Raw genomic sequence first — 11,577 nt, forward strand, 5'->3', positions numbered from 1 at the left:
TAAAAAGAAACAAAATTGAGTTATTTGTAGTGAGGTGGATGGACCTAGAGTCTGTCATACAGAATGAAGTATGGCAAAAAGAGAAACACAAATACCGTATGCTAACACATATATATGGAATCTAAGAAAATGAAAAAAAAGGTCATGAAGAACCTAGGGGTAAGATGGGAATAAAGACACAGATCTACTAGAGAATGGACTTGAGGATATGGGGAGGGAGAAGGGTAAGCTGTGAAAAAGTGAGAGAGTGGCATGGACATATATACACTACCAAACGTAAAATAGATAGCTAGTGGGAAGCAGCCGCATAGCACAGGGAGATCAGCTCAGTGCTTTGTGACCACCTAGAGGGGTGGGATAGGGAGGGTGGGAGGGAGGGAGATGCAAGAGGGAAGAGATATGGGAACATATGTATATGTATAACTGATTCACTTTGTTATAAAGCAGAAACTAACACACCATTGTAAGGCAATTATACTCCAATAATGATGTTAAAAAAAAAGAATACTCAAAATATTTTTAGTCTATTCAATATTATTCTTCAAAACTTGGGATATGTTAATGCATGAAATGCTCTAAAACTTTAATATAAAATCAATTCCCAGGCAATAATTCTTTCTTACCTCGTTAATAATTCATTTTATTTCAGGGGAGAGAGGCCACTAAAAACTTCGCAGGATTTAATTCATCAACTAGATGTAGATTTAATTTCCATTTCATGCTAATACTGTAGAATAAAAGTTGGGCTAAAAGTTGGTAATAGCTAGTTTTCTAAATGATTTAATGTAATTTTATGTTTACCTGTGCACACAACACATGTATACTATAGATGGTGGTAGAAAACTAGAGGACTTGCAGTAGCATTTTTTGGAGCCTTTTGGGTATCTTATTGGAAAAAAAACTTAAATATTATAGGGATAAAGTAGAATGGGCTTTGATAGTTACTAGATGCAATATTAAGTTTAAGTTTTTCCCAAGTAGGTGAAAATATCCTATCAGCAAATGAGTATCTCTTATACTGCCCTGAATGCGAGGAAAGGTTTTTGGCTTCTTCATTATTGAATTGGATGAATGACGTTGATGAAATGAGATAACACATAAGAAAGCATCTGTCATAGGGTTGAGACCATTACAGTTCTCAGTACATGTTAGTTTCCTTTTCTTCTTCCATATTCCTGATGATTTAGGGCATTCAGGGAGAGACCATGTACTGACACTCACCCTTCTGCCCTACGTGTCTCATGAAACTCCACATAGGCCTTGCTCTAATTCTCCTCACTTACCTGGAGGTTTAGATTGATAAGTGGATTACAAGAGTCCTTTCTTACTTCCCCTGACTCTCTTGTTAGTCTGTTTGCCTCTCTAGAACCAAGGGCATTCTGGCATTTGAAATTTGAAATTTCTATCGCTTTATCAACTTTATGTATTTTCCTTTGGCATTCCCATGTGCTTTCACCTGAGCCTCTTCAGGAAAGGGATTTCAGCTTTAGAGGATGATTGTCAACAGAGTCAGAAGAATTATAGAAAATACTTCATGTGGAATTTCTGTAAATTTGACTATAAGTGAGTTTTTCCCTTTTTAAAAAGTTGGAATAGGGACTTCCCTGGTGGTGCAGTGGTTAAGAATCTGCCTGCCAATGCAGGGGACATGGGTTCAAGCCCTGGTCCAGGAAGGTCCCACATGCCGTGGAGCAACTAAGCCCGTGCACCGCAACTCTAGAGCCCACGAGCCACAACTACTGAGCCCGTGTGCCACAACTACTGAAGCCCGCGCACCACAACTACTGAAGCCCGCGTGCCTAGAGCCCATGCTCCGCAACAAGAGAAGCCACCGCATTGAGGGGCCCGCATTGTTTTCCCTTTTAAAGGATAGGGAAGGATGCGAAGGACTATTTGACCTTGAGATCAGGTTATCCAATTATAGCAAGGCTGTTGGAAAGGGAATTAAAGTTAACCTTGACATTATTGCCTCCTTCTTCTTCATATGTTTTATCTAATTTATTACCAAGATCTATTATTTTTCTTCACAAATCACTCTCAGATTTGCCCTGTTCTTTTCATTCTTCCTGCTGCCACCTAAAGCTCAGTCTTCACTTCCCTGGTATCTCTCACCCTAAAACATTCTGTGTACCATTTAAAAGTAATCATCCCGAATATTCTAAAGTATTTTTCAGTATTCTTTCCCATCATCCTCTTCTCCTTGCTAAATTGTATAATGTACGGTGAATAGTGAAAAAATAATCCCCTCAAACGGCTGGTTGAAGAATGTGTATAGGTGACAAATTCTATCTTGCTGAGCTGGAAGCAGCAATGTTCTAACACTTTTGACCTCATCTAACCCTTTTGACCCCATGTTCCAAGATTCAGCACCCTCTTATAATTGGGGATATTATGAGATGAGCTTCGGATCCATCCAAAAGCCCAGGCATAATTTTTATGGCTAAGCATCAAATGTCTTGCGATCCTGCATGGTAATTGGAGGTGTCCCGGTGTAGGGGAGCCACTGCAGGGACTGATTCTGCACCAGGTCTGGGAAAACTGCTTCTGAATACAGTTAAACTCTTGTGTTTTCAGGGATACAACAAAAAACCACAGAAGTTCCATGACAGACCTTTTATGTTTATGTTTTATTTTTTACATTCTGTATGAAAATTATCCATGAGTGTATTTCTTACCAACTATCTAGACGACATACACCTAACGTAGTGATGTTTTTCCTTTCTACCCAGTTTTTGCTGAAGAGGGTTTGAAGCTTGCTTCAAGTGTGCAAGTTTTCTCAAAACAGGTAATGCACGTATCCCTGCCTGGTGCTGGTGGTGATGTCGTAAATACCCACTTTGAGGGTATATTATTGAGGTATAAAGGTACTTAAGGTTTAAAAGATGGAACTTCATTGGAGTTGTTATAACTTCCTTATTTACATTTCAGCTGAAAGATGATGATAAGCTTATGCTTCTCCTGGAAATAAACAAGCTTGTTCTTCTATGCCACCAGCTCCAGACAGTAACTGACACCCTTGCAGAATCAAGTGTTTCTAAAGGTAAAAGGGAGGGTGGGACATTCAGGAAAGCACTTGAGAAACTTTCACACTTCTTTTTTTATTAGGTTAGCTTCCAGTCCCTTTTTCTTCAAATAAAGTGTTAATACCCACAGAAGAACAATTTATTTCCATTTTTCCTGCCTTGACTGCAAGAACCATTTATCATCTGCAGTTACAACTGACCCCAGGAAGCAGTAGGTTCACCAAATAAATTAGCTTTTTGGACGTGATTAATACCATAGCACAGAGCAGCTACCCTTAAATCCCAACATCATCACCTGACTAACTAGGGCACAGACCCCTCAGAGTGAAGGGCTTCTATTGTTTGTTTTAGGGAGTCTCAGTGCAAAAAAGAGTGCAAGGAATTGCAAAGAAGGGGGTTCACTGCCACTATTTGGTGCCCTTTGAGAGGCCCCTAAACCGTCTGAAATAGAACAGGTTGATTTTCCATCCATTTTTCCTGGGGTTCCATGAAATTGGCATGAGACTTGGGCAACAGTCCCTGCTTCTGAGTTCTGGGACCTTAGGTCATCAAGTCAGCTCAGATGCCTTAATCTACATACCCTTTGAGATCCCTTAGAAGAAATGTTTACCATTTTCAAACTAAATAAATGATAAAGTCTTTTGAGGGCCTCCTTATAAGAATTTGATTTGCTTGCTTTCTGTCACTATGGTTGATAAGAGTATTACAAAGACAAGAGGCATAATGGCTATTTTGATCCAACTTCTCTCATTTTGCTATAAACTGTTGAAGAAGGTAAGATAATTTCTCTATCTTAAACTCACATTTAAAAACTTAGTCTAGGGCTTCCCTGTTGGCGCAGTGGTTGAGAGTCCGTCTGCCGATGCAGGGAACACGGGTTCGTGCCCCGGTCCGGGAAGATCCCACATGCCGCGGAGAGGCTGGGCCCATGAGCCATGGCTGCTGAGCCTGCGCGTCCGGAGCCTGTGCTCCGCAACGGGAGAGGCCAAATTAGTCTAAAGGAAAATGCAGAAGAAAATAGATACTATTTAATTTTGCAATTTTTATTCTAAGAGTAAAGCAGAAACCAATTGTCTTAATTCTTTCCAGCTTCAAATGGAAAACAACCGATGGATCTCAGTTACAAATAAAGATTCTGTGGACGGTAAAACTTGAGAAGCTCCTGCGGTCAGATCTCTGGAACACCATGTGGCAAAGCTGACATTTTTAGAAAGCAAACGATCCTGTATATTTCAGAAATACAACAATTTTGTAAAGAAAACAAACTGAAATCTTGCTTTATTTTCTGATCATGAAACTGATTGTGAAGCTTTCTGACAACTATAAATGCCATGGTGGTTGCTATATTTCTAATTGAAGTGTGATTTTAAATGGGACATTGCCATGAATAGTGTTCTTTAAAAGGCAAACCGAATATCCTTACTGCCTTAATGACAATTTAATCCAAAGAAGCTATTTTGAAAATATGCTCACCTTTGGCACATTTGACCCTAACTTCCTATTTTTTTTAATTTAAGCTTATCATCTGGGACACTAATTTGCAGCAGAAGAGACACAGTAGCCTGGGTGATGCAGGGTTTTCCTTAAACCTGTGGACTCTTCTTCAATCCCTCTGTCCACTGAGTATGACTGGGCCTCTGCTGTCTCCTCTGTCATAGATCATGCATGCCAGGAGCACACGTTTGTTCTCTAGTAAGTGTTTCACAGAGCACAGGAAATCTATTGTGATGCATGTCCCTCCCCCACCCAAAAACAGGGTCATGGAGCTCACTCCATGGAATCCTGGAGGAACTCACTAGGAGATGGTTTTTGTTCTTGTTCTAGCATAGCTGGCCTGTCTGCCCTTGATATTAGCTGGAATCCTAAGCCTATCTTACTGGCTTGAAAAGCAGTTTTTGTACCTCTCAGTAGTAATTGATGGAGCAGAAGATAGAAGACAGAGAACACTTGAACTAAGCTGTTCAAAATAATTTCTGAGTAAGTATACATATGTGCCTTTGGAATATTCATTAAATAAATGACTTTAGTCTTTTTAATTTTAGGGTTTAAAGCTTTTGTTTTTGTCGGGTGGGTTTTGATTGAAGGATCTGGTTATAAGTTCTGTCCTTATGATGTAGTATAGTTAACTTTGGTTTTTGGGGCTTGTATCCCAATGCTTTGAAATGTATTTTGAAATCTAACGGGACATGTCAGTTGCCAAACGGCAGTAGTTCTATAAGCTCGTCTGATGATCATTATCTGAGTCAGCCATCACAGTCAATATTCACAAGATCCTGAAGAACCACAGTGCTACGAATTAGCTAGTCAATATTTTATTGAAGGAAACTTGAATTTACTGTAGGCCTCGGAGAGAAAATGGGGTGCACTCAGCTTGGTTATGACCTTTATAAAATATTTCTTTATAAAAATCATCAAACATGATTTTTATTCCCTGAAACCAAAATATTCTTTTAAATTACAATGGAAATAATGGGAGAATGATGTGAGGTAATGTTATATGTAAAATAGATATATAATTCTTTTACTATCTTTAGTATTTTTGTTTTATGAAACCTTTGGGAACCCTTTGTGCTACCTGAAATGGGGATTTGCTGGTTTGTGCTTACACTTTCAGCTCACAACACTATCAGAGTAGATGTTTCTATAGTTACTACCTGTATCATGTCTAGTGGGTTTACTTAGGGGAGAGTTAGGGTTAAAAGAAGTTTCCTTGTGAGTCAAAAATAATTTAAAATTTTTATTTACAAAATATTTTACATACCTCAAATGAGAATATTCTCTAATTTAAATGCAAGTAGGGGTGGGGAAGGGATAACTTTTGACTTGAACAGCAAAAGACGATGGAGAACTAAAAGAATTTAAATTCAAGGATAATGGTTTTATTTAAAAACAGAAATGTTTATATGTATGTATATGTTGCAGCCCTTAAGGAAAAATAACAATTTTAAAAGAAGTCCTTTTATTTGAAATTCAATGTAAACAAGTATACAATCTTAAACCATGAATTCAGAGTTTTTTGTTTATTGTTTAAATGATGTGAAAGCTTTTGTTCTGTTCAAAAGCACCTGTGTCTTTGAATTCCAGGAACTTCTCGGGAACTTCTTCGCTGGTGACCCTGTAACTGGAGTGTGAGACTGAGTGACCACAAATGCACGTGTTACTTCATACCACATTATAATATTGATACTTCCACGTTAGCAAAGCCCCTTTCAAAGCCTTTTCATGTGTCCTTCATTAAGAAGCCAGTGTTACAGTGCTACATTGTTCAGAGCTGAAGGCCAACCCATAGACTTAGAGAAGGTACACTCTACACCCTGCCTCTTCCCGGCAACCTGAGGGAGGCAGTTGGGGCAAAAGGGGTGGGACCAGACGTTTCGGTCGTGTCACACTGAAGCAGACTGGGTAAGAAAGGCCAGTTGTTGTTTTTCAACTTCAAAGTGATGGAAAATTGAGGCAAAAACAATAACCATGACATAATATTCAAACAGAATTATATCAAAACCTAGTAGTTACTAATGGGTTCTGGGAGGTTGGAGACAAAATGGAATCAAGGCTTGTTATGCAAGATAAAGAAGGAAAACTAGGTCAGGTTTTAAGATCAGGCCTCCCTGCAGATAGCCCGGTGTGAAGGATGCTTCAGCGCCTCTGGTTCTTCCTTAGTGCACTAACTCGTAGGCCAGGTAAGGATAAGAATGCCCTGTTGTTTTTACTCAATCTTAATCCTCATGAGGTAGCTGTTGTGGCATTGATGCTTTTCACCACGACTTCTTCATACTGTTTTTGTGTCAGTAACCCTTCTGTTATGCTTTTACTTTCCTCAAACTTGGGCAACACAACTGCAGTGTAGCCTTCGGTGGATGGCTAGAAGGGAAATAGAATACTTAATACGGTCAAACGGTAAAAAAAACCAGATAAAAAGTATGTGGATGGGATCTTACTTCCCCAGACCCTTTTACCTTCTCTTGAAGAATAGATGGCTTATGGAGAATGCTTTCATTCACTTCCATCAACCATCCTCTAACACAGCTATTTAAAGAAAAAATTGCTTTGAAGAAAAATATTACCTTCTTTGTTTCCCCAAAATTGTAGTTAAAAAGTAACTCACCTAGACATGGTGTATTCTTCTCCATCAGAGCAGTAAATCTTACACAGAGGTGCAAGTTCTGTTAGAAACTGTGCCCCCTGATAATAAAAGGGAAGAAAAAGTTAATTGATGTACATTTTCACTTTTCTTTGTGAGGCAGCCCTCAGAGTCACAATAGGATATATTCCTGGAATTAGCATTTTAAATAAAAATGACTTAAGTACAGAAAAACCATTGATTTATTCAAATACTTATATACTAAATGCCTCTATGGGCTAGGCACCACCCTAGGCTCTAGAGAAAAAAGCAGGCTAAGACAAATGTGATAATAGGTAGTTTAGTACATATTAAGAATATATTTTATCTTAACTTATTATACTTTATATTTAACTGTACATGAGAAAGCTGCACATAGCCCAGTGTAAAGATTTCAAAAGGGTAGGAAAATCTTACCAATAAGCAGTAATATAAAATTCAACATTATAGAGAATGACAGCAATATTGTACAAAGTTAGTTTCATTAAGATTCCTACCTTATTTTTATATTAGAACTTAACAGAGAAAGGAACTTCTTTATTAGGTCAATCACTAAGACTTTCTGAAGAAGGGATATTTTTCTAATTTAAAAAAATGCAATTTGAGGAATATTTGGAAAACAGAAAAGTTTTAAGTAGCAGATAAGAGTAACTTACCCATTATCCTATAACCCGCTAGCAAATACTACATTTTGACATATGTCTGTTTAAATGTTGTGGCACGGTTATACTTTCATGTACTCCACTGTATGGATACATCTGGGGAGGTTCTGACAAATATCTATTGAGTCGGCCAAAAAGTTCATTCAGGTTTTTCCCTAATGTGAAAAACCCGAGCGAACTTTTTGGCCAACCCAATACAAGGAGGCTCATGGGAAATGGATGCAAGCATGTCTGATGTGTTGCCCTTTTTTTCCCAGGAATTTTTACTGCAGTGAACATCTAAGGTCAAGATGCTGTTCTTTATGGCCTCTTTCCCACTCACAACATTATTAGACAGCATTCAGGTGTTACTGCATGCACTTCACTCCTCTGCCTGTGGGTACTTCGTTTCAAAATACTAGTCAGTGTGACTCCCCACTTTTAGGAGGAGGGGCTGGGGACTTGTCCCAGATGTTTTGTCTACCACTGGCTCTGTGTCAGAAAGAAGTGTTTTAACCCCTTTTTGTCACCTCCCATGGGAGAATAAATGATGGGCAGTGCTGAGATGTGATCAAAGCTTATCTACAGTGGGTTCCATATGCAGGTCTCTCTCTGTTCCTCAGAAGTAACAACAGTGTTACTATTTTGGACAAAGATTTATCACAGGAACATCACAAGCACTAACTGTTTTACTTGCAATTTGTAGACTTTTAAGAATGGTCTATGCTTTTTAAAGTCCACTTGCTTCTTGAGTGAGGAAAAATCAATAATTATAAGGCAGGTTATTAGGGGCCTTCAGGACTACAAAGGGGAGTATAAACAAGGGTCTTCCAGAACACTGAGGGTAATTAGCAGAAACTCTTAGTATGTACTCAGTAAATGAGGGACCTAAATCACCAACTGAAACTTTCCTATCCAGGGGGGTTTGTCAGGATAGTTTAGTATGGTAATGAGTTGTCCTTGGTGTGATACCCTCCTTTAACAATAAAATGTCCATCCTGCCTAAAGGTGTAGAGGGCAGAGGTAACATTTTCTATAACTAAATACTACGTGGAGGAGGAGGGTGTAGCTAGATGTGTATTAAATTGGCAGTGATTTAGGAATGGGAAATGATACGAAGCAAATACTGTATATTTTCTCAGATTGATTTTTTTTTCACTACCTCAGGACTTTTTTTACTTTTAAGTTCACATGTGAAAATATACGATAAAGAAGTATTGATCACCTAAATTTTATAGAATTCGAAATACTGGCTTAACAAAGCTAGAAAGGACAAAATATCTTGTTATATTGGTATTAGAGTTGTTCTTTCAAAGGCCCAGCTTCTCCATCCTTCATCCTGGAGATGATAGGGATGGTGGCCCAGAAGCTAATATGACAGATAATATACCTTCTGAAATACTTCATTTTGGGGGCCTGAGAATTTCTTTAGAGTTTACATAGTCTTAAAGTCATCTCTAACTGACAGGGAAGTAGGCTGAGCATACATTACTGGGTTCTAAGACTGGCTGGCTCTATCATTATTATGATAATAGAGGATTTAAATAGAGAAATACAGGAACATACCCGCTTAAATTTCCCAGAGACTTTGTTCTGAAGTCTGCTACAGTTGGTACTGATTTGATAGAAAATGCTTTTAATTGCTTTTCCACTTTGAAGAACTAGATGGGATCCTGCCAGTGTGATGACACATATTCTAAGAGGAGCAAAAATTGATCCTGTATTATTGCTTGGTATGATTCTTCCTCCTATAACACCGTATTCCTACTGGCACAAGAATAGCTGAGCTGACATTTGTTTAGTCAGCCTATCATTTCCCCCCATTTTCCTCTGGCTACTATTGTAGCTTAACTGAAGAAAAGAATGCAGTAATAAAAATGGAGAAAATGGGACTGAATTTCCTTCCCCCAAAGGGAAGAGTACCAGAGGTGTTTAGACAGCACTGAGGAGGAAGAGAGAAAAGTAAGGCATGCTGGTATGTACAGGATACCATCTGTGCTTCTACCCTAGCCCTCTCCATGGGCTTAGGCAATTCAGTGGTTAGGCACAGGCTGCTTACTTGAGGTAGTAGCTGACTGAGGATGTGGTCCTCCATTTGGATGTTTGGGTAACCAAGTTTATTTGTTTAGCGTAGGCACTGCAAGACTCATTCTTGTCAACCAAACTCCTAGTATAAATAATACCATCTCAGTACAGTGGAAGATAATCATTTAATGAATATTTATTCAATACAAGACCGTACCAGGCTACAATGCCAGAAAAAATTTTTTTTGATAATTTAAAATTCCCAATTTTCTTACCGGTTAGAGTGTTGTAGTATACAGTGGTCCTCACAGGGTTTTCCTTTGACATCTAGAAGAAATGAATGAGTCTGATGGCTGTTGAATCAATATTTACTACCACTGCCTAGTACTTTCTTTGGTTCATAGAGGTAGTTAATTATGAAGGTTTGACACATACAACACTGGTATCCCTTCATTACTCAAAACGATATACCTAAAGGCTTACCATAAAGTATTTAAAGATATCTGGTCCAGATGGAATCCTTCATTCGATGTTAAAATGATGATTAACTCTTTGCTCCACCTTTTTTTATCCTCACTTTAAAATGAGTACAATCATTATTTCTATTAGAAAAAAAGTGATTAGTAATGTATTCTTTATTTAAGTTAGTAGCATGTTTTGTTGGTCGATTTTAGAGAGACGAACTTATCCTGGTTCGCCCAGGACTGTCCTGATCTTAGCGCTGAAAGTAATGGATTCCGGAAAACACCTCAATCCAGGGTAAACCAGACGGTCGGTTACACTAAGTCTGGCTAATAAAACGTATGCTATTGTAAAATATTTCAATATTGTAAAAGATGAGTACACCTCATATTATTCCTAAATGAATGGGAGGAAGTTGGGTTACAGGAGGGTCCCCAACGATGCTCTCATCACTGATATTTGCTGGGTACACAAAGCTATACAACAGGATACCTACTTCTAAGTGGCAAATGTGTAATACCAGCGACTTCCTTTAAGTAAAACTGTTAGATTCTGCTTTCTAAATGACTCTACTCTAACCCACCCTCTTCTCTCCATCCCTATGCCTCTACCTTAGTTTAGACCGCTACCATTTAAATCAGTTTATGTATCGCCTCTTCTTGGAGGACTGAGCCCCTCAAATCCCTTTAGGCACTCATGGAGATTGCAACCCAGCTCCTGCCTCCCTCGGGGATCTCACCTTAGTCTACCATCTTCCCGCAAGCAACCCAACCTCATGAACTCGCACTGCGCTCGCCCTACCCAGCATGCACCCTGCTGTTTTCCACGTCTTTGCAAATGCCATTCCCTTGGCCTACAGGGGAACAGAGAGATCCAGTTCCTTCTGACGTAGGGAGGAAGCGCTGGGGAGGGCGCGTGTGGCTTATGATCTGTCATCATAGTCCCTATACTGTCAGACAAATTGGGCCCAGAGGAGACTATTATTCTCCACTTACCCGCTTTGTACCAGCGAGTGAAGTAACGATCCACAAGCGATGGCACCGCGGGCTCCGCAGCCAAGGCGGCCTCAGGGGTCTCGGGCTCGGTAGCCATGGCGACCTCAGGTGCTGCAAACCCCGCCCCCTGGGGGCCTTTACTCTTCCTCCCGCTTGCCACGGAGGAAGGTGTCTTTCCGGCGTGTAGCCCGGGACACGCGCTGTGCGCACGCCTGCTGCTCCCCTGGCTCTGCAGGCTCCACCTACCGGTGCCACTTACTGAGCTTTGGGGTCTGACGTCAAAGCGGGGTTCAAACACAATAGGCTAGTCA

At 39.6% G+C, this 11,577-nt stretch overlaps 1 protein-coding gene across 2 annotated transcripts; it reads right to left on the reverse strand.

Moving 5' to 3' along the window:
- Nucleotides 1-6,547: 6,547 nt before the first annotated feature.
- LOC113616551 (protein Simiate-like) lies at nt 6,548-11,483 on the reverse strand. 2 transcript variants are annotated; one of them, XM_027099947.1, is made up of 7 exons: nt 11,267-11,483; nt 10,085-10,136; nt 9,844-9,951; nt 9,351-9,480; nt 7,129-7,196; nt 6,980-7,049; nt 6,548-6,884 (listed from the first exon to the last, which is right to left on the reverse strand). In XM_027099947.1, exons 1-7 carry the CDS (start codon nt 11,361-11,363, stop codon nt 6,747-6,749), a joined length of 663 nt encoding a protein of 220 aa, XP_026955748.1. In that variant the 5' UTR covers nt 11,364-11,483; the 3' UTR covers nt 6,548-6,746. The 2 variants fall into 2 exon arrangements, with proteins under 2 accessions (XP_026955748.1, XP_026955747.1); XM_027099946.1 differs by having other exon boundaries at nt 7,129-7,205.
- Nucleotides 11,484-11,577: the final 94 nt, after the last annotated feature.

Source organism: Aethalodelphis obliquidens, unplaced genomic scaffold, assembly GCF_003676395.1.
Source record: "Aethalodelphis obliquidens isolate GAN/ISIS:26980383/991018 unplaced genomic scaffold, ASM367639v1 scaffold154, whole genome shotgun sequence".
Lineage (NCBI taxonomy): Eukaryota > Metazoa > Chordata > Mammalia > Artiodactyla > Delphinidae > Aethalodelphis > Aethalodelphis obliquidens.

Bases quoted from the DNA above. Each gene is read 5' to 3' on its own strand.
- LOC113616551 (XM_027099946.1), bottom strand. From the start codon at position 11,363: ATGGCTACCGAGCCCGAGACCCCTGAGGCCGCCTTGGCTGCGGAGCCC. The intron at 9,952-10,084 runs GTAAGAAAATTG...TATTTATACTAG, and splicing joins ATACTACAACACTCTAACCG to GAGTTTGGTTGACAAGAATG. The intron at 7,050-7,128 runs GTGAGTTACTTT...TTCTTTAAATAG, and splicing joins GAAGAATACACCATGTCTAG to CTGTGTTAGAGGATGGTTGA.